This window comes from Podarcis muralis, chromosome 1, assembly GCF_964188315.1.
Source record: "Podarcis muralis chromosome 1, rPodMur119.hap1.1, whole genome shotgun sequence".
Taxonomy (NCBI): domain Eukaryota; kingdom Metazoa; phylum Chordata; class Lepidosauria; order Squamata; family Lacertidae; genus Podarcis; species Podarcis muralis.
In genome coordinates this window covers 87,516,665-87,540,371 of record NC_135655.1, presented here as the reverse complement: position 1 = coordinate 87,540,371, position 23,707 = coordinate 87,516,665, and the positions used below count along the sequence as shown (strand labels likewise).

Here is a 23,707-nt window from a genome sequence, read left to right as displayed (position 1 = left end):
GATTGTCACTTAGTCTACTGACTGAGCTATCCACAGGTACCGCATTTTGCTGCATTGGCTGGGATACATGCATTGATAGATGCAGTGGTGTTGTCCAAACCAGGTCACTGTGCTATAACCCCAAAATCAGTTCAACAGCTATAGTCCCTATGAATGAATGAGGGAATGCAGATCATAATACATAAGTGATGCTAATGGAACAGAACCTCACCTCTGATATTTTGTTAGTATCATCTCTTCCTGGCCAGTCTGGCTCATACACCTCTTGCAAACACTCTGTCAGTTTCTTGGAGGCTTCGTGCATTGCTTGGAGATAGAAAAAAAGAGACTCCAAATTTTGAATGACACAGTAGCATCCCATCAAGTACCCGACCCAAAAAACGAAGAGGGGAAATGAATCTTCCTTATTGACCAAGGCCTTATCCCAAACCCCTGGCAATTCTTTAAGAGAATTGTTTCCAAGGCAAGCAAAGCAGGGCATATAACACAGAGGCCACACACACACACACACACACACACACACACACACACACACCAAGAGCCATTAGATATATAACATATATTCCTCTAGTGCAGGCATCCAAGAGAGAAGTATAAATTTTTGTTTCAAAAATGTGTAAACCAATACTTTTGGAAGTGGCCAATTTTTAGATCTGAACATAGATAGATGGGGGGATAGGGTTTGCATTTACATTTAAGTATTTACTTGGTCAATTTTTAAAATGGATGGGATTTCTCTTTCTCTCCCTTCTCCCCTCTCTATAATCATAGAAAGCATATTGAGAGATCCTATATATAAACAAAAATATTAGAAAGAGAAAGGGGAGAGAGGGACCAACTGAGAAGTTAAGCTTCCCATTTCAATTGTTTGTCTAAACTCCATCCTGCATCAAAGGAATAAGTGCATCTTATAGAAGATGCCACTTACCGGTTACTGATCACATGAAATGCCACAGAGGGCAAATCCCTTGATAGCAAGTGATCCCAGCATTTATAAACACCACTGGAGTCTTGTCTGAACATTGTGTTTTTGTGGCATGCACCCAGGGGATGAGTACTTTCCATGCTACATTAGAACAAAGTAGCAGCTGCCCCTGACAGATATTTGCTGTCCTCCACTGAAAGTTCCTGAAACTGCTAAGATCTGTATGTGTAGTTTTCTCTAGTTAATGCAGACAGTGCCTCTTGGCTGGTATACTGGAGTGGCCAGTGTGGTGGGGCAGAGCACTGCTGCTTACCTGAGCAGGGTAGGGAGGGATCAATGCCATAGTGTGGTTGGGAATATGTGGGCACAGTAGCATAGCCTAATCCAGTGCTCCCTCTGGTGCACCCATACAGCCCTGACCTCACTTCCACCTTGCCCCATCCCAGAACTGTCCAGGTAAGAGCAGCAACTCCACTGTTGTGGGAGGACAGCTCTGTGGCATCGCCCCACCATGCCAGTCACTCTTGACACCAAGAATAAAACACACACAAGCCCTGAGAGCATTTCTAGAATTGTCTTCTGTGGGGAGAATGACATCACAGCAATTTTTACAGGTGTTACCTTTTACTGAAGCCAGGTATGTCCGGAGATCCTTCTGCAGCTTGCTTCCCTCTGTCTGAAAAGACAGTAAATGGAACCAGTAAGTAGGCTGCACAACAGCAAAATAAAATAAAAGGCAACAGTTTGTTTCCAGGCACAATTAATCAAAAGTGCTGGTGTTGATCTTTCAAGCTCTCAAGATAGGGTGGGGAACCTGTGGTCCTCCAGATGTTATGGGACTCCAACTCCCATCAGCCCCAAGCAGCATGGTCAATGGTCAGGGGTTGTGGGATTTGTAGTACAACAACAACTGAAGGCCCACAGATTCACCAACCCTGCTGCAAAGATCAGGATGCTTAGAAGAACAGCCTTCTCCCCTGTGAACCTGCCTAATCTCTAGGATCAACCATTCACTATGCTTTCACCATGGCAGTGGCAAACAGAGAGATGGCCTTCTTAGTGGTGGTGCTCCATTTATGGAACACTATCCCCAAACAAAGCCTTCACTTATGTGCCAGGTTAAGGACGTTTTATGGTGTCATTTTATTAATCAGAGAGTGTTCCCTTATTTCAACAGTCTACTTCAGAGAAAGGCAAACAAGAACAACAACCTTAATTTCATCAACTACAAACACCACCAAGTACTTGGCAGCCAAAGTAGGGCCCCCCAGATTGATGCTGAATTGCAACTCCTTCTTTGGAGGGATCCTTTTCCAGCTTTGATTCTCATACTTCACCAGCATTTCCAACACCTTTCAGATATGGCAGAACCTCTCCTCTCTCAATGGTTCTTTCTTCGTAACTTATTTCCAAAGAACACAAAGGATAGAGGATTGTCATGTGCTGGTTGCCCTTTCACAGCTATATTTAACAAATGGTTGAGCAGGATTTTCTGCTACCACAAAAGCAGCTGCAGATCTTCCAAAAGGAGGATGCAAGGAAAGGGTGGGGGTGTGCCATGGTCTGACAGTAGACTCATACATAATATTGCATTTCAATTTTTCTTTCATCTCAGTAAAGGGGGCTTTAAAGAGAGCAAACTCACAGAACATCTGCCTCAGGTGCTACTAAGCTTTGAGGAGGCATTCCTATTCAAGTAGTGCAGTTAAGTAATCTTAAACTAAATTTAGACTCCAGACTTACCAGTTGTTTGGATGGCATTGTATGTTATTTCACTTATTTTGAAATAAGTGAGAAAGTCACGTACTGAGGGTCCCTCCTGCTCATTCTGAGGAATGGGGCCCTGCCTGGATGGCTGCCCCCATATCCTGCCCCATTTAATGGCACAACTGCCTGTCTCTTGCACAGTTACATCGTTCACCTGTTCAGATCGCTAGCTGTCATTTCATAGCAAATCCCAACACATCCTCAAAGTCCTGACAGGGAATGAATAACGGCAGCATCATTCATTATTCGCCTATCACAGACTGACACAGAGGAAACATCACAACTTGGCTAGTGCTCCAACCCAGTGTTTACAGTAAAAGGAAAGGAGCAGGATGGATAAGGTTGGTTAATCAATCCCAGCAGTTCACAGTTGATTCCCGAGAACAGATTTGCTATTTAGACAGTTGATATGAACATTTTCAGCTAGCAACTTTGCTGCTTTAAGGAACCCTTTTCCATTCTCGGAATCCTCCACCCTTCAATCACAAGAGAGGCTCATTACTCCTGCACACCCAAATATCTCTGTGGCTAAATGAGTACAGTGGTACCTCGGGTTAAGTACTTAATTCGTTCTGGAGGTCCGTTCTTAACCTGAAACTGTTCTTAACGTGAAGCACCACTTTAGCTAATGGGGCCTCCCGCTGCTGCCTATGTGCCGCCACCATGTGATTTCTGTTCTCATCCTGAAACAAAGTTCTTAACCCGAGGTATTATTTCTGGGTTAGCAAAGTCTGTAACCTGAAGCGTATGTAACCCGAGGTACTACTGTACCACAAAATTAGAAAGTTAGAAGGGGGGGTGGAGAAAGAAACTGCCTTCCCCAACCTGGTACCTTCCAAACATTCTGGACTATGGCTCACATCAGCCCCATCCAGCATGGCCACTGGTTAGGAAAGATGGGAGTTGTCGTCCAAAACTCTGGAGATACCAAGTTGGGAAAGGTTGACTTATGGAGAGCAGATGAGCTATTGCTTTGACCAAAGTAGGCTGTAACCATATTCTCACTTCTCTAACCAACATAACAAGTCCATGCCCAACATCATTTCTAGCATTCCTCCCTCCCACAGAAGACCCTAACTGGTGCTCTGCACTCAACCACAACTCTCTCTGTAAGTCAAAAGAACATGCTGGGAATTATTTTTAGCACTGATGCTTTCCCTGCCAACCACTCCCACAAGCAGGGAATGTCTGCATATGCAGCCCACCTGTTCCCTGCCAGCAGATCAAGGCTGCCTCCCTGCACAAGCAGAGCCTTCGAGCAGCTTCAGGTGTAACAGAAAGAGGCATGAGAAAACTGCTCGTCACGTCTGCAGCTGCCATGCACAAAACCAGGATCAGTTCTTGATAAGCATCCATTTGCAAGCACTATGATACATAAACATTATGTGCCACTCTTAATAATATACACCCCCGAGAGTGAGAATTTAAAAAGTCAGTGCAAACTTAACAAATGCAAAACACACGCTCTCTTGAAAGGAAAGAGTAGGCTATGCAATAAAACTACCGGCATTTATGAAGAACATAATAGTTACAAGTCTGGTCCCTAAGAGATAGCAAAGCAGACACCAAGCCAGTTTGTTGGAGGGAATTCTACAATCTGTGTGTCACAGATGAAAATTCTTGCCCCTGGTCACCACCCACCCTGTGAGCTACATAGGAAGCTACTTTATTCTAAGTCAGACTATTGGTCCCTCTAGCTCAGCATTGTTTACACTTGTTGTTTAGTCATTTAGTCGTGTCTGACTCTTTGTGACCCCATGGACCAGAGCACGCCAGGCACTCCTGTCTTCCACTGCCTCCCGCAGTTTGGTCAGACTCATGTTAGTAGTTTCGAGGACACTATCCAACCATCTCGTCCTCTGTTGTCTCCTTCTCCTTGTGCCCTCCATCTTTCCCAACATCAGGGTCTTTTCCAGGGAGTCTTCTCTTCTCATGAGGTAGCCAAAGTATTGGAGCCTCTGCTTCAGGATCTGTCCTTCCAGTGAGCACTCAGGGCTGATTTCCTTAAGAATGGATAGGTTTGATCTTCTTGCAGTCCATGGGACTCTTAAGAGTCTCCTCCAACACCATAATTCAAAAGCATCAATTCTTCGGCGATCAACTAGGGTTTCCCAAACTTGGGTCTCCAGCTGTTTTTGGACTACAGTTCCCATCATCCCTGATCAACGGTCCTGCTAGCTAGGGATAATGGGGACTGTAGTCCAGAAACAGATGGAGACCCATGTTTGGGAAACCCTGGTCTACACTGACTGGAAGTGGTTCTCAAAGATTCAGACAAGGGTTCATCTCCCAGCCCTGCCTGGAGATGCTGGTGATTAAACCTGGGACCTTCTGTATTCAAAGCAGATGCTCTACCTCTTGAGTTATGGCAATCCACATCTCTTTCAGCTCTATTCATATCAGATGCTGGTATCTTACATTGAATATATCTTAAAATAGCTTTCTTGGATCCCAGAATGAAACCTGGGATCTTTTGCATGCAAAGCTGAAGGAATGCAGTAGGTCAACATCTGGGGAGGCTGAAGAGCAAGCTTTCCTTAAGGTACATGCTTTTACCATAATGCTAATGGGGCTGAGGTAGTAGCAGCTTTCATGTGACTACTAAGCTTGTGCCCAAGGCGAGCTTTGAACTGAAAGCCAATTTGGTGCTGTAGCTGAAGAATTGTGAAGCAGAAGGCCCTTGGTTCAAATCTTGCCTTTGAGCAATGAATTTATAAGCCACTCTCTCAGCCTCAAGTTGCAGTGTCCCCATCTCCCTTCAATACAGGGATATCCCTGTGAACCAGTAATACCGATCTATGTTCCTAATAGATGTGAGGAATTCTAGATACGTACACAACAGTATTAATTGGCCGTCACAGCAGATACTTTTTGCCACTATAATGCTATGTAAGCTATCAAGAGCCAATCACATCTGAGCAAGCAATTGCAAGTGGGTCAGTGCCACAGTTGCACAGAAAACTAGATCGCCCCACAATGCATAAGGAGGAGCCAATATTGCCCATGGATTGTCAACTTCAGTTTGGGAATATTTTGTACTTGGAGCAGCTTGTTTTCTGCTCTTTTGGCTTAACTATTCATGTTTCATTGCATCAATTCAGATACAAGAGGTGAACATTAATCAATAATTTTATAAAAGAGCAAGAGGTAGATGCAAATAGCTACTGGCTATTATGTTTTCTGAAAAACAGTTGTTGCTTCTTTTTCCCTGTAGCCCTTGGCACAACCCAAAATCTGCTCTGCACCTAGTCTTGATCTAGTCTTCTGAAGTCTATATATTGTCTATTCTGTTTACACTGCTGGCAGTGGGTCTTTTTTAAATATCCTGCTCTGAAACATCTTTTCTCCTCCCGTGCCCCCATTTTTACCATTTTACTGAAAATCATTTCTCTGAATACAAGTTCTGAAAGGCTCAGAAGCTTGCTCACTACTCTGTGACATTTCAGCTGGGTCTTAATAAAATGTATTTATACACCTTTTGCTCCGGGGGGGGGGGTGTCTAATGGCGAGAGGAAGCATGCAGCTATCTGCAGGTTCTTCTACAGCAGCTTATTCTGATGGAAGTAGCGCAAAGGACAGTAACTGGATGCAGATCATCCTAGGAGGAAGAATCCTCCTCCTCCTGACCATCCCCAGTTGTGCTGCTCGTCAAACTCCAGAGGGGCCTGAGACCACCGGAATGTTAGCACCGCTGCCAAAAAACAAGTCATGTTCGGCTTGTGTGTCACGTAGCAAAGTCAGCCTCTAAGCAAAGAGGGAGGGAGATCTCGTGCCATTCGCAGAGTAAAAAGGAAGCACGCTTGTCGTTCTCTGAATGGACATACAAGGTATTTAGAACAAGATTTTCCCCCCCCTTCCCTCCCCATTCAGGAAAAAGAAAAAGATGACAGCACTGTGCAATGAGAGAGACAGCTAAGTTTATATCTCTTCCACTTTCGCAGAAGACCATGTGCCTGCATGGACTGTAACAAAAAGAGACTCTCAGCCCAGGGCAAATCAAAGACAGCTGCCTGTCTTCACAGGAACACAACAAACAATCGGTCCATTTTGCAGTGGATGCCCAGAAGCCATTTCCATCCTTCCTGGGATACCAGCTTGAATACAGAAGGCTCTTTAGCTGCACCGGATCAGCTTTCTTTGGTGCTCTAGTTGCCCCAACTGTAATTCCACGGTTGTGGAAATAGGCTGCTGCTTATACCAGCCTAAGTGTAAGCAACTGGCTTGATGAACAATGAACATATACTGGGCTATTTTATACTTATGCTAGCAGAAGTAAATACAGAGACCTGGGCAATCAAGCAAAACATTATCCACAGAGATCCATTTGTGGAGTGGGAATTGTGCCCCTTTTTACATGTAGAGGAGAGGGAGAGGGAGGAGGAGGATTGGGTAGCTACATGTGGTCTGACCACAGTTGGGAATGTAGGGCAGTACCAGCATCAACAAAAGCCCTTGTTGTTTGGTTGTTTGTTTTTTATACCCCAGCTTTTTTTCCCCTGGCGGTACTCAATGCAGCTTACAAAGAAAAACAAGAATCACTAAAAACATAAATAATAATTAAAAAACAAGCAACCGTTAATAGAGCTAAAACTATATACATATATAAAATATGTTTAAAACATACAAATAATCACAGAAAAGCTGCTATTTAGCACCAGAGGGAAGCTGACTTTTTTTCCTATTCATTCAGAACCTTGTCTACACCATCAGTTTAAAACAATATATTTAGTGGTGTTCTTACTAATTTGCTGCACATCAAAACGGAAGTGCTCATGTTTCAGAATTCTTGCATTTTCCTACCTATCATGCAATAAATACAGTTCCTCTCCCAGCTAACACCTCCATGACTGTCCTGGCTCCCACTTGCGGACGTAATACTCAGACTCTCCACTTGGTTATTACAAAAGGTTTTATTCCAGAATTTGCTACATGACCTAAACATATATCATGTTGGAAGGTACTTAGCAGAATATTGCAAAGCTCTAGGATACATGGTTAGGTGTAAGCAAAGACATTGTCTCAAGACTTGACATGCCCCCTGAGCTACCCTTCTGAAGAGGAGGGCAGGCACAATCATTCACAGAAATCCCATCCTGAGCCGTGAGAATGGGCAAGGAGGCATGCTTGTGGGTCTGCTCATGCCACCACAATGAGCATCACATCCTTGTAAGACAAAGTCAATAGTGCGAGTTCACTGTCTGACCTAGGGGGGGAAGCACTTTGCTAGCAAGAGATTGGGGCAGAGCCTGGTTCAAAAACCTTTCTCTCGGCACTCAGGACATCCACTGTCCCTGAACTCAGCGGCGTAGCGTGGGTTGTCAGCACCCGGGGCAAGGCAAGTAATTTGCGCCCCCTAACCCGTGGATTTGCCCTAACCCCAGATGTTGCGCCCGGTGCGGCCGGCCCCCCCTGCACCCCCCACGCTACGCCACTGACTGAACTTCCTCCTGGTAAGCTGCTGGGCCCCTCCCCAGAATTTGTTTCCAGACTCACATACTATTCTTCCTTCCCATCTGACCAGCCCTGCCAAAAGGTCTCCATAGGGCTCATGAAAATTATTACCCTCAAACTGAATTACAGTGATACCTCTGGTTAAGAACTTAATTCATTCTGGAGGTCCGTTCTTAACCTGAAACTGTTCTTAACCTGAGGTACCACTTTAGCTAATGGGGCCTCCCACTGCTCTTGTGCCGCTGCTGCACGATTTTTGTTCTCATCCTGAAGTAAAGGTTCTTAACCCAAGGTACTACTTCTGGGTTAGCAGAGTCTGTAACCCGAAGCATTTGTAACCTGAGGTACCACTGTACTAAAACATGCTCTTTATGGAAGTGGGCCCTTGGGTCTAGTCTAGAAGCTGCAGCTAGACTGGTGATGGGAAGAAGCTACTGCCAACATGTTATACTTGTGTTAAAATACCTGCAATGGCTTCCTATTTGCCACCAAGCCAAATTCTAGTACTAATGTACAAAACCCTGAATAACTTAGTCCAGGTTTCCAATCTTTTTGAGTCCGTGGCTCCCTTGAACAACTTCATTCTTTCTGTGGCACCCCTGTGGGGCTCAAGAGTCCAGTTATGCCACCCCTTGCCTGCAAAGCCAACAATCCCTCACACCTTTTCAAACACCCTCCCCTTGGGGAGTGTTCCCTCAGCCTCCTCTCGTCTCCCCTCTCCTTCAGAGTCCTCTGGGAAGCTGCAGCTGTCATCCCTAGTCTCTTGAGCTTCTCCACCCCACCCCAAAGAGAGATGCCTCCTCACACTGCCCCACAGGGCCTGGGAAGCACCCCTTGGCCAGCCCCAGAGGCACCATTCACCTGAGGAGCTTGTAGCCAGGGATGCTGCAACAAACAGCTGTGCAAGCCTTTGGGAGGCAGAGATGTGAGAGGGCATCAGACGAAGGGAGGGAAGGAAATAGGAACAGAGGCCAGTGTTGCCCCTGGCAACCCTGACCATCATTCAAGGCACCTCAGGGTGCCATGGCACACTGGCTGAAAACCATTGACTTAGTCTAAGGCCCAGGACACCTTAAGGCCCTCCTCACCATGTATTTCCTAAGTCGATTGTTGAGATCATCTGGGGAAGCACTGTTAATGGTCCCCCATGGACTCATGCCAATAAGAAGTCATGCTTTTAGGTGATGGTGGACAAGCACTGTTGAGTTTCTGGAACTTTTTTAAAACCATCTTATTTCAGGAGGCCTTTATACCATGATTGCTTCTGTGATTGTGATTATATGCATTTACACTTCTGATTTTTTTAAATTTCTGAGGCTTTGCATTTTGGGGGTTTAATGTTGATTTTAAAATTTTGTATATTTTTGTCATTGTATGCTGTTTTGAGACCTAAATACTGAAAAGCAGGATTTTCATTTTTTTATGAATAAATACTATTGTAAGTACTGCATGAAACAAGTCTGGGATATATAACAGCAGGCACCTGCCAGATTCACATTACTTGTCTGCACTGCAACGTCCCTGCTGCTTTGTCAACATTTGTTCATAAGGTTCATAATAACCACAGTGGCTGCATATTCACACAGCATGTGGCACTTTAGTTACTGAAGTCTTCAGCTACTTGAAAAAGCCTTGCAAACAAGGTCAACCCCCCTCCCACGGTTGCCTGCCATTTCAGGACATTGTGAGGCAAATTAAACATTCCAGGCAAATGCACTGAATAAAGCCCCAACATTTAAATCATCATCATATCATATCCTCAATGAGTTAGACAATACAGGATAGCCTTGGGAGGCTGCTATTTTGAGTCAAGGGAGGCCGTTGCTGAAGCCTTCCTCAGCACACACAAACACAAATTGTTTTGCTCAACATTTCCAAGATGCCTTTCTACATGAACTTATGGGTTCTGAAAGAGGCTGGTTTTAGCTTTAGTTTTGGGGGTTTTTTAATCATTTTCAGGGCATTTTTACATTTTACATTTGCATGATGCACACGCATAACAAAAAAACCCAATGGATTTGACTAAAAGTCCATCTAGTCCAGCAGCTTTTTCCTCACAGTGGCCAAACCACCTCAGACAAAGCCACAAGGATCTGTTTACTGTTGTTTCTTTGCTATTTGTGCTCTCTGCCATTGTGCAAAGCCAGCTCAGAAGTGCTTGTGCAACCCCACTGAAGGAGATTGCTAACAGCTTCATGGTGAAGGAAGGACAGAAGAGTCTGTTGCATCTTGGCCAATAGCCAGTCTGTTGCACTTCCATGCTGTTCATGGAGGAAGGCCCCTTTCTTCCACCAATTGTTAGCACGGAAGCCAAGTTAGTTGGTGAAGGAGAAACAGATCACACCATCTCTCCTTTGCCAGCCTGGATGAAATTCCATATATTTTCCTTCATGGTTAAATATGGAGGCTGTAAGATGGGGTCCCAATTCATTATAAAGATTAGTAGTACTGGCTTAAAAGTATAATGTAAGAATATGGTGAAATTTGAAGTTATGTTAACATGTCTGCCTCCTACTGGTATAATTCTCACCCAGCCTCAGTTCCAACTATGAGTCCGCCCATAGTATGTGAAACCCTTTCCAGGATACACTCATCAAGGGTTAAGGAATGGTCAAGACTGACTGTTCATATATTTAAAGTTGCTTACCAGTTGCTTGTTGAAGTTATGCACACATTGTTCAAATTGCTCGTCTTTTGTTTCATCAGCTTTGCCAAGTTTCTGAAGGACCTGCACATGCACAGAAAAAAAGAACAGAGAAGGGTATTGAAGTCACAAAATTTGAACATTTGTAACCAATAAAAGACAATTCGAGAGGAGGGGGGTCACAGTTTCAGCTTTACTGAGTGGCAGACAACAGGGGGCAGGTTCAAATACTGGGAATGCCGCTTTTAAAGATCTCAGGAAACACTGCAGGAAAACCCCTCTGCTTGGAGAATTTGGATGGCCACTGCCCATTGCAGAAGACAGTACTGGATGAATAGAGTGACTGCATGTCTTACTTTGCTGTGAATAGTCCTCCAGTTTGAAGGGCTTTAAAGGAAAATGAACCATTAGAAGGGAGATTGGACCTTGGACAGCAGAAACCTTGCCTTTGCCCCTCAACAGCACTGAACAGCAAGCTGAGCTGTCACACAGATCAGTCCCTCTCATTATGATGAAATGTATTGCATTTCTATATCAATTATAGGAACGTTTTCTAAATTTGCATATAAACATATGCAAATTATATGCAAACAAGCACCCTCCTTTTTTGGTGATGCATAAAGGGCCACCCTATGGACAAGATAGACCAGTGGTCAGTCTTGATATAAGGCAGCTTCCTAACATCAGTAGTTTTCTCTCCTGCATCACAAAGTCAATGTTTAATAGTTAGAAAATTTCAGCTAATAAAGTGGTACTAAATACAAAACTATAGAGTTGCACTTCATCTACTTAATTTTGCACTGCAGACCAGTTTACCAATTCTTTGGAAATGCAACATAGAAATTGAAGGGGGTTCGGATGGCTCACAGGCTATATTTCTCATGGAAAACTTATTTGTCCAGCCCTTGGCTGGAGAAGAGTGGTACTGTACTGAAAAATCTGCTGAACAGACAATATAAACCACTGTGCAGGTCCCCCAAGAGAAACTTCAGTTAATCTCCTCTCACAAATAAACTATTTTGTGAAAGAGGAAAATTCATATGCTGGAGGCATAAATGTTATCTTCAGATTTTATATATATATATATATATATATATATATATATATATATATATATATATAAAGAGTTTCAGCCAGAACTGGAACTAGCTTGGGAGAGAGTCCTGTTGTTATCATTCTGCCACCAGGAAGGCTTGGAATAACCATGGCAACCAGCCAGGCCTCTCTTAGTACCAAGAGTCCTTTTTAACAATCAAGTTCACCCACCATTCCAGGCAGAGTAAATCTTAATCAAGACACTTTATTTATCAGCCCTTCCCTTTTAACACTCTTGGTTCAAGTGGGTCGCTGAAAGTGGAGTTGCCCACACAGCTAACCCAAGGCTGTTCAGCTTGAGTGACTGAAGGGGGGAAAGCAGCAAAGGACACGAACAGTAATGTATGTAGATAGCTTCAGCTGCCACAAATCACGCTTAGGGCTACTTCACACTTAGGGCTGTTTCAGATGTGCATGTAAAATATTTTACATGACCACCTAAAAATGTTACCAGCTGATGCGGCTAAGGGAGCTGGGCATGTTTAGCCTGGAGAAGAGGAGGTTAAGGGGTGATATGATAGCCATGTTCAAATATATAAAATGATGTCACATAGAGGAGGGAGAAAGGTTGTTTTCTGCTGCTCCAGAGAAGCGGACACGGAGCAATGGATCCAAACTACAAGAAAGAAGATTCCACCTAAACATTAGGAAGAACTTCCTGACAGTAAGAGCTGTTCGACAGTGGAATTTGCTGCCAAGGAGTGTGGTGGAGTCTCCGTCTTTGGAGGTCTTTAAGCAGAGGCTTGACAACCATATGTCAGGAGTGCTCTGATGGTGTTTCCTGCTTGGCAGGGGGTTGGACTCGATGGCCCTTGTGGTCTCTTCCAACTCTATGATTCTATGATTCTATGCATGAAACAATGGCTACTTATCAAGCAGCAAACCCAATGACACTTATCCAGTGTCACATAATGTATGACACATAATATTTGGAACTGACCTATGGAGAGAAGAAAGTTTGAAGAATCCAGCAAGATCACACACAAGGCCCCTCTAGTCTGGTATTCTGTTTCCAACAGCTTGCCAGCCAGATGCCTGTGGAAAGCCCATAAGCAGGACATACTGACAACAGTCCTCTCTTGCTGCTCTACAGCAACTGGCTATTCAGAGCATGCTGCTTGTGATCCTGGAGGTAGTTTATTGCCATCATGACTAGTAGTCATTTAAAGCTACATGGATACGTTCAACTGATCCATCAAAGCTTCCTGGTTTGCAGGGGAAACTATAGTTTGCAACTTTCGGAAGTACCAACAAACTATGGCTTCCTGTTAACCAAACATAGAAGTTTCTAATCTCTTCCAATTACACGCATAGGAAGGGGGGAGTCATTGCCAGTCCTCCGCACTACGGTTCAGACTTCAGAGTATCATCTGAGTGCAGCCATTTTCCTTAGGGTGCATTAGTATTCCTGCTGTTTAGAAACTATCCGTGTGTGTGTGAAACATTCCTGGAGGGGAAAGTGGGGTATCAGTATATAAAGAACCTCCTCATTCACCCAACACTGATAACAAATACAGAAGATGGTGGCTACCTCCTTGTTTGTTGGCATGACAGAGCTCAAGACACAGCCCACATATCAACTATTTAGGCCCTGCTTAGAGATACCTTACTTCAAACTCTAAGAATCCCTAGTATACAAGCACTGAATTTAGAAAGAGATCCAAGATTCCCGTTCATTTCACACTGTCATTTTGAATTTAGTCATACATGCACACACACATAGACAGCTGATTCTCTGTAGCATTGCAACATGCATCACAAAGCACTCAGGTTTCAGAGTATCATTCTGTCCAAGTGTGCAAAAACATCACTGAAGACCAGTATTTAATCACTGAGTGGGTGGCTAGCTAAGCAACATCCTCTGCAGAAATTGGAGCTCTCCGAACTCAACCAGTCTGGAAACACAGAAGGCTATGTTAGCAGGGAATGTGATACACACTTGGCCACCAACTTGTGTTTCCACCACGCTTGTTATAAATCCACCTAGCCTTTTGGGGTTGGGGGAGGAAGTTCTCCTGCTCAAGGCCTTACAGACCCTTTTTTTTTTTCATAGTGCCCTTTGGGGGCAAATCTAAGCTATCAGATGCCATTATTCCAAGCTAAATGGGTTATTTCGTTGATATGCTAACTTGTTGGAATTTGTTGTTTCAACTGTTTTAGCTGGTTTTGCTGTTAGATTTTATGGATTTGTATTTGCACATGTTTGTAATCCACTTTGAGAAGCAAATTGGCTTTAAAAAGCAGTCTAATAAATAATAAACAGAATGCAAACTTCACATTTTGAAGACTATTCCTGAGACAGCATTTTAAAGTTGCATTTTGCATTTAAAGTTGCTTCACCAAGGTTGCAAACAGCCAGGCAGGTGAACTCAGCACTATGCAGGATCAATCTGCCAAGTCATTTTTCATTTGCTCCACACATCCCCTGATTAGGCTGAGAAGATTAAGGTTTATGCACACATATTTAAAGAGCCCTCAGATCAATTTTCTCATAGCAATACAGCATTACCTGACAAAATTTACAGTTTGCAAAGAGGGAGCAGGGAAGAATTGGGATAGTTAAGTGTGTGTGTCTTCACCTCTTATTCCAGAATGCATTTGAAAAGCCAAATCACAAAATTTCAATCTTTTCTAGGAAATGCACAACTCTGGATAAGGGGTCTAGAGAGCTCCATGTTCCAATAGCTATCGCAGTGAGAGACAGTAAAATCAAACTCCAAGAGCAAATTATGGTAGCTCTTTCAAAATATTGAGGTGGTCATATTTATAGTTTCACACTAAATACAGAAAGTGTAAGAGTAAATGGCAAAGCTGAAAGGAAATAGAATGTGTTTTTAAAAGATTTTTAAGCTTTGCGCCATAGTCCTTCTAGGCAGCAGTTTGGAAAACCCTAATGCAGAGTCTTCTTTGAGAACACAGAAGGAGTTGCACACTTCTTTGGCTCCCAGCTACCATCCTCAATTAGAACAAGGGAATAGCTAATACAAAGAGCCATTTGAAAAACATAGGCTGACTCACAAGTAAAATGATCAATTCTAAACAGGGGAAAGGGTCATTTAACAAAGATAAGAACTCAGAATGTTACACAAGCTCAAAGGTGACACAGAACAAGCAACTAATGTAGAAAATGCGGCCGTAAAAACAGGCATGGAACAGTCTGCTGAAGGTCTGTCTAGGGCACATGTTTACGAGCTCAAAATTTATGTGAAGCTATAGTTCCCAAGAAGCCTGATTAATTAACTGCTATGTATTTTTAATAGTTCAGCTTTGAGTTTGCAATGGTTCAACTCAGAGGGCCAAATGAGATAAAATAGGAAATTGATCTTTCTGTTTTAAAAAATGGACGGTGCTTTTTTAAAAAAGAAAGAAAGAAACTTGGACTCACAGCAAGTGGGGAAGAAGGAAATTAACCTTTTCCTCCCCTGCCATGGCCCTAACTAAAATCATTTCTGCAAATCATGCTCTTTGGCATTCCCATGGGAAACTTCCTCCTAATGCAAAATATCAGTTTCTGAGGAGCAAGTGCAGAAAAAGAGGAAAGGGTTAAATTTCTCTGCCTGCTGCAAATTCACAATAGTTACCAACCTCCTGTCCCAAGAAACTATTATTTACAAAACTTCAGGACTGGGTTCAGCCAGCTTTAACCAAATACTGAGTGTAACTTCTCTACACTCCAAAACAACTAGGACCATGGTGATTTGGATTCAAATTCCTACTCAGCCATGAAGCTAAACAGATGACCTTGCTCTCTAACCTACCTCACAGGGTTGTTAAAACAGGCAGTGGAGGATGAGACAGAGGATAAAAAGAGGGTTGAGAGAACTACCATATTTACTTGAGTCTAATGCGCCATTGAATCTAATGTGCACCTCAATTTTCAGAACCTTGAAACCAAAAAAAGTATTTGCTGGGGAATGTAAATGTGCCATCAAATCTAATGTGCACCTTAATTTTCACAATGTAATTTTGTCCCCCCAAAATGGTAGGCATTAGATTTGAGTAAATAAGGTAAGTAAGGTGCCCTCAACTTCTTGGAGGAAGGGTGGGATAAATCTGAAATAAATACGTATTTTAGTCACATTCAAAAACAGTGTTAGAAACTCCAATATATAAGCTAGGCACCAAATGGCTCCTTATACCAGAGTTAAGGTTACCCAAAAGGAATGCCTAGTTGCCATTTTTGGGCCAGGTGGCTTGAAATACTTATTTTTCAATACAACTTTTTGGTTCCTTGAATTCATTCTCTTTGTGCAGATACAATATAATGGATAGAATTCTTCAGGATGCGTTGCTAGTGTGGGAAAACAGTCAAGATCCAAGGATCCCCAGGCACACACCTCCAGTTAATGGAGAGGTCAGGCATCATCCTGGCACCTGGGCATCTTCACTTGGTTACAAAGTGGCTGATAGCCAGGTGCAAAATGCACCTGGTGAATTTTGAATGATGTCTGAAAACCGCACAGGCTATACCACTTCTTGCAACTGTTGACTTTCAAAGAGACAGAATTCAGGCTTTATATGTTACCAGGTTCTTAAAAGGAAAGTCCACTGTAAGAGTGTGCAGATCAGAATGTATAAAGTGCTGCTTGTAGGCATGCGTGATGTGCAAAAGCCCTGAAAAGCCTTGAATTATTGGGAGGGGGGGCACAGTTAAATGGCTCTTAATCTCAGGGATTTCCAGCAACTGGAAGGTAAAACTACTATTCCAACCCCTGTGCCTCTGTGATGATGGTCAACGCCTTATATCAGCCTTCCCCAATCTGGTGCCTTAAAGTTATTTCTCACTAACCACAGCTAGCATGGCCAATGGTCAGGGGTAGTCAGAGTTGGAATCGCATAACATTTAGAGGGCATCAGATTGGGGAGGGCTGCCTTATATTACAAGGCATCCCACTTCAGGCCATTGCCATATTTTGCATGTGGAAGGGCTTTCTATGCAGGATCTACTCCTAAAAAAATTCAGACAGAATTCAAAATCTCTGCAAGGGGCTCCTCTTGGAGAGGCAGATGATGCAGCAGATATTTGGCTCCAGAATCAGGAGAAATCGCCATTCAGAGGGAGGGAAGGGGTGTTTGCTGTGCTCACACCACAGCAAACAGGGAGGTGGTATTGGCTGTTGACAAGAGGCAGCACCCAACCCCTGGGAATTGGAACAGGACCAAACCCAAGATGAAGTGGAAGACTTCAACTGACCTTCCCACCCAAGTGTGTCCAAATCAGATCCAGACAGATCCTCAAGAGAAATGCTTTGGTCCAAAACCTTTTGCTGAAGCAGCAGATGGCAAAGAACGCAAGCAACATCAGTTATGTGTGTCCGTTTTGGCCACTAATGAACTGTGAGCTCATAGGATGACATCCATCCCCTGGAGAAGTAAGTGCAAGTGGTGTCAGATTAGACCGTTCCCAGGCAGCTATTGGCGCTCCGCTCTCCCCCATCCTCCCCCTGCGTAACGCCATCGCGCTTAATCTGTCGGATCATTGCAAAGCCAGATAAAGTTAGTTAGGATTGAAACTTTAGGCTCTTTGAAGCTATAAATGGAGCAGATTTGCCCAAGCAAAGACGCTTGATGGAAAGAACCTAGCAGAAGTCAATGTAGCACCCAGGATTGGCTCACAATGGCAAGAATTAGTTGTATGGTTGGAGGAGGAGGAGGAGGAAAGGGAGGGGAAAACACATGGGAGGCCGAACCAATGATCTGGTTGCATTTAAACTGTTGAATAACCAACAGCTCCTTGCTTCTGCCACATTCCTCCTGGAACCTACCATGTACCCAGAGAACTTCTGGCAGTTTTAACACCCAGAGATCAGCAATACAACACAGAGCCTGCAATTGCCCCCATATCACAGATGCAGTATGAAAAATAATGTTATACCCATTTTGCAGATATGGAAGTCTATTAGCAGGATATGACTTTTCACCTCCAATATCCTGGAACACCCTGGTATTTTCAATATGGGTTTTGGCAGAGACTTCCATAGGCCAGTTTTTTGTTTTGTTTTACCCAGGATGCTCACAGTCTAAAACCAACATCCATAGTGTAAGAAGCTGAACAGAAATTCCACCGATGCAAATAATTAAGACCAAGACAGCAAATTAATCAATAGGCTCAAGACATGCAAGACACCGGCATCTTCGCAGACATTCAAGAGAGACAAAGGAAATTCATATGGGAGAAGGGAATCACAACATGGTGGCTTGCTCCAACCCCTGACCTAGAACATCAGAAGAGAGCCTACTTGGGTCCACTGAAATATACCTAGGGTCCTATCTATGCAAGCAAGATTCCCACATAAGCTTTATCCACATTTAGGTGAATGCACAGGGATCAGAACATTCAGAAACTTCAGCTAGTGCAGAATTCAGTGCCCAGGTTGCTCACAGGGGTAAGATAATGTTAACATATTACACCAATCCTGGCCCAACTGCACTGCTCTAATTTGTTTCCGAGCCCAATTCAAAGTGATGGTTTTCACCTATGAAGCCTTAAATGGCTCGGGACTGCCATACAGTGGCAGATCTTCATGCTCCGGCACCGGTGGGGAGGAGAGCAGGCGGGGGGACAGCCGTGATGGCACCCTACCTGGATAGCGCTGCCGGGGGCGGGGCACTCCCCCCGCACTCCTCTTCCGTCGCCAGTGCTGCCATACCTCATGGACTACCTTTCCCCATATGAACAGACACAGACACAGACCCTAAAATCGTCACCTGTTGCTCATCTTTGTGTGCCTCCTCCATGAGAGATCTGGAGAGTGGCAGCACAAAAATGGACCTTTTCTGCCATGGCTCCCCGCTTGTGGAATAGTCCCCCCCCCCCCCCGGGAGGCTCGCCTGGTGCCGTCATTATATATCTTTAGGCAGCAGGTGAAAACATTATTTGCCCAGACCTATGGCCTTTTAAATGTGTTTGGGATGTTAGGGGGGTTGTTATTATGTTATGTATTTTTTATTTTTATACCGTAAATCACCCTGTGAACTTCAGATTGATTATTTATTTATTTATTTTTATGCACACACACACACACACACCACACCACACAAAACACACACACACACACACACACACATTTATTTCATCCAGACTGAACATCTGTTCAGGCTATCAATATTGAGTTAGAGGGTTTGTGGACTGGAGTAACAGGATCTTCTGGCCTACTGCATCTACTTCTGGGATAAAAAATATCCTTAAGAAAATGTGGCACAGAATTCTTCAAGTGAGGAAATACTTAATATGAGCACACACCTTGAATAATTTTGCCCTTAAAAAGCTAAGAAGCTAGACTGAAGTTTTATTTTAATTTATTTTCCTGACTCAAAATAATAAACCATTGTGTCTTCTGAGAATATCTTCTGTTACAAAGATACAATGCGGGGATGGCAGCCATTTCTAACCATATTGATGGTATAAATATTTTGCTTGTCTTATCTTACAAAGGAGTTCTTGTTAGCTGTATTTTGAGCAAACAATTATTTTCTGGAATTGAGATCACTGCAGAAACATCAAGGCCCCAAGCTCAAAATATGTTGTTGTTGTTGTTGTTGTTGTTGTTGTTGTTGTTGTTGTTGTTGTTATCATATTTATTTATACCCCGCCTTTTTTCCTGGTAGGGCCTCAGAGAGATGATTATCTTATGATGTTGCAACGAGCATCTTGTGGACAGTAACACTAAAGACTAATGGATTTCTTGTGGCATAAGCTTTTGCAGCAACTATCTACCTACCCAGTGGTGGGACTTTCAGAACAGCTTCCTTTGTCACAAAGACTAAACCCACAGAGAGGGGAGGATCAACTGGCCTTTTGAAAGATGCCACAAGACTCAGTGTGCACTCAGACATGGAGATTATTGCATGCGTCTTCCTGGTTATGATGTTAGCACTTCTGTTCCAGTTTCTAATGTTCCTTGTACATTACATTGCCTGTTGTGCTGTGGAACTATGGCTTTTTCATCAGTGAAAGGCCATGTAGCACCAAATTTCATTCACACCTGCAGTGTGACACAATGGACATCATGGGACATGTTGCCACCCTTTATGAGCATGTGTGTTTCTGTTCCCCAACTCATCCCCCATGCGCATGATGGAAAATAACTGGATGCAAGAATACTACCCAACTTGGTCACATGCATGGTCCAAGAAAACAGTGGGGAAATTGCAGCGCAAAACTCCCACAAATTTTCCTGGTTAACAGGACTGCAAGCGAATTTTTTCTCAAAGCAATTAACACGGAAATGAGCAGTAAACATCCACTAGATTTCTGGAAGCGGCTTTTACGTTGTGTGAAAGATGACATAAAGCATGAAAAGTATCAGGAAAGGCAACATTGGGAAGATGGAATAAAATGCCATCTGAACACAGCCTCATTGTGATTTGTAACCCTGCCCTAGTTTTTCGAAGAGAAAAAAAATCAATCTGAGCATGACAAATCTCTTCTGAACTACATTTTCAAACAGTATCTTTCACAGCTTTTGAACCAGCAGGTGTGTGTTTTAGATAGGAATAGCTGCCGTCTTTTTCTGCGCTGCTTCAGCACAAGCAGAGGGCTCTGTCATAAGATATGAAGCCAACCCTGTCCAACTGTGCACCTTTCACCTTCATAAAGGCCTCAATCCATCTTGTGTAGTTTTCTGGTAAAGCAAATTTTATCTGACAGCAGGAGAAAAGCTTCAAGTGGCCTTTAGGTCATGCCACAGCATCAAACTAGCTCGGAAAGTGACACGGAAAGAACATTAGGTCAGACAGGCAATTAGTCCCTTCGTTTCACCCGCCTACCTTGCCCTTCCTTTACCTACAAAATACAGGGATTCCTTCGGAGGGTGACCACCACAATGTCTAGGGCTGCAGCTGCCCCCATCCCAGGAGACAGACAGTGAGATTCAACATTGTGCTATGGCGAATGCCCCATTGGTGCAAAAACATTGCAGCTTGCCAGTTGAAATAACCCCCCCTCGCCCATCCCACTATTTGGGGGGTGGGGTTTTCTGATCCCCCCAACCCAATTTCAGGGGGCATGAAGAGGAGGGGTAAAGGCCTGCTGTGCAAGTGGGAGCTCTCATGCAGGCCTTGTGCTGACTGAACTTGACAGGTGAATCCCACTCAAAGCCACACCGGAGCAAAAGGATAACGCATCTTCTTGCATTGCAGCCTGCCGCCACTTAGTAAATGATACAGCCCAGCTATTTATTTTGAAAAGGTGCAATTTCCCCACCAGTTCAGATGCCCAACCGTATAATGATCATGTCTCTCTGGAAGTCCCTGTTGCTCAAACGTATAATGGCCTGGGCTCACACATCACATTAAAGCAAAGGATGGCTAATGTTGAATGAGCAAATATGCAGCTGCACAAAGAGAAACTATTAGGCTTAAGGGCCTTTTTATTAAAGCAGATTGTGTGCTTTCTCAGTCATCCAAGTACAGCTAACATCTCGTGTACCAGAGCTGAAGTTAAGCCACATGGTCACTATTCTTCTAAACCTACTCAGTATAAATCCAGTTTCAAATTGGGACTGATCAATAGTACACAAGTGATTTCCTAGTCAGGTAAAAATGAAATCTGATCAGGCATTCACAGATTGATACGACTCAAACAATTTGTTCTAATTAAAATGCATCATTGTTTCTACACTGTGGAAGCAGGAGCTACTCACTATCAACGGTCAAGTGTTCTATAACCTGAATTTCCCAACTAAGTGCTGTTCAAAATTCAGAAGCAAGAACCATGTAAAAATATAAAACTTTTTGAAAGAGATAGAAACAACAAGCTGTAAACAGGGAAAGGAGAGAAAACCATGTTTCAATATTTAAGTGCCAAGAAGACAGAACAATGTGATTACCTACAGCCACAGGTTTACAAAAGTAGGAAAACGTTTTCTATCGAGGGCCACATTCTCACTGGGCAATGTGTTACAAGGAGCATACTGGCAGTGGGTGGAGGAGCTAAGCCAGTGGCAGGCACCCACTTCTTTATCCGAAAAACTTTCTTTAAAAAGAGCAATTTTGCAAGCAGTTTCATTGGGAAGTGGGGGGATTGAGACTGGCAGACATGCAGTAATGCCCACATGAAATAACCAGAGGTCTCTTCTGTTTCTTAATGAATATTGAATACCAGATTAAGAATATTAATGGAAGTTTCGACTTAAGTGAAGTTTCTTGGTAAGAAGAATTTCAGTTCCAGAATCCTTATCAGTTTTCTGTCTTATTAGGAACCCTAGTAAGTTTCTCCTTTTTGCTAGTGACCACTAAAATAGGCTTGTTGCTGATTACTGGAGAAAATGCCTTATTTTTCCAACACCGGCCATGAGAATGGTAAAGGCAGTAAGCAAAAAAGAAAAAGGCTGTTTTAAGCCTGTGATCTTGTGTCAAATTGGTTTTCTAAATTAGGCATTGACATTTCCCTGAACCAATGTCAGTCTCTCAGGGAAGCCTCAGTTACTAGGGCTGTTCACGTTGCATCTAATTATAGTTTTTAACTTTGGAGGGAATTGACAGAAGAGGATTACAGAGTGGTTTCTGGTGCTTCCTATTCAGTTTTCTCACATGCTCAACATGCAGGTCCTCTTCTGGAGAATAATCTTGATTACCAGCTGCCAAGTATACTCCTGGTTGGTGGGGGGGTATCCAAAAAGCACAGTTCCCCAATCAGCATTATTATTATTATTATTATTATTATTAGTTGAATTTATATACCACCCTCTACCCGGAGGTGTAGCAACATTGTTTTCATAATTCATAAAGAGACAGAGAGAAGGATTCGAGTTTACCTAGTGTCACCTGAAAAATATGTTTTTATATGTGTTGGTAGCCACCCAGAGTGTCTGGAGCAACCCAGCCACATGGGCAGGGTATAAATATTATTATCGTTGTTGTTGTTGTTAATTTATTCCCACTGTTACAATTTTTCACTTTGGTACACATCTCCCACCTTAAGCAAGCATTACACAAACAAGCATCTCAAACACATGCCTGTAAACTACAACTTCATTTCTTTCATGAAACGAGTGTATTTTTATTGACACACGTTGTGTTTGCCAGCAATTAAAACAAAGCATCACTGCATTCTTCATCCTTAAGGTAAAGGTAAAGGTACCCCTGCCCGTACGGGCCAGTCTTGCCAGACTCTAGGGTTGTGCGCTCATCTCACTCTATAGGCCGGGAGCCAGTGGTGTCCGCAGACACTTCCGGGTCACGTGGCCAGCGTGACAAGCTGCATCTGGCAAGCCAGAGCCGCACACAGAACGCCGTTTACCTTCCCGCTGGTAAGCGGTCCCTATTTATCTACTTGCACCCGGGGGTGCTTTCGAACTGCTAGGTTGGCAGGCGCTGGGACCGAACGACGGGAGCGCACCCCGCCGCGGGGGTTCGAACCGCCGACCATGCGATCGGCAAGTCCTAGGCACTGAGGTTTTACCCACAGCACCACCCGCGTCTTCATCCTTACAGGTACACATGAAACATTAAGATATAGCTGCATCCTAATGTGATCTGCTAGGGACGCGGGTGGCGCTGTGGGTAAAAGCCTCAGTGCCTAGGACTTGCCGATCGAAAGGTCGGCGGTTCGAATCCCCGCGGCGGGGTGCGCTCCTGTCGCTCGGTCCCAGCGCCTGCCAACCTAGCAGTTCGAAAGCACCCCCGGGTGCAAGTAGATAAATAGGGACTGCTTACTGGCGGGAAGGTAAACGGCGTTCCATGTGCTGCACTGGCTCGCCAGATACAGCTTTGTCACGCTGGCCACGTGACCCGGAAGTGTCTTCAGACAGCACTGGCCCTCGGCCTCTTGAGTGAGATGGGCGCACAACCCTAGAGTCTGTCAAGACTGGCCCATACGGGCA

General features: G+C 43.8%; 1 protein-coding gene across 18 annotated transcripts in view; it reads right to left on the bottom strand.

Moving 5' to 3' along the window:
• BIN1 (bridging integrator 1) overlaps positions 1 to 23,707 on the bottom strand; it is a 122,060-nt gene that overhangs the window by 60,362 nt on the left and 37,991 nt on the right. For all 18 annotated transcript variants that reach the window (XM_077934531.1, XM_077934534.1, XM_077934550.1 and 15 more), the window contains exons 2-4: positions 10,791 to 10,871; positions 1,547 to 1,601; positions 212 to 306 (exon numbers count right to left, since the gene is read on the bottom strand). In XM_077934531.1, coding sequence (XP_077790657.1) covers positions 212 to 306; positions 1,547 to 1,601; positions 10,791 to 10,871 — 231 coding nt within the window. The remainder of the gene's footprint in view (positions 1 to 211; positions 307 to 1,546; positions 1,602 to 10,790; positions 10,872 to 23,707) is intronic.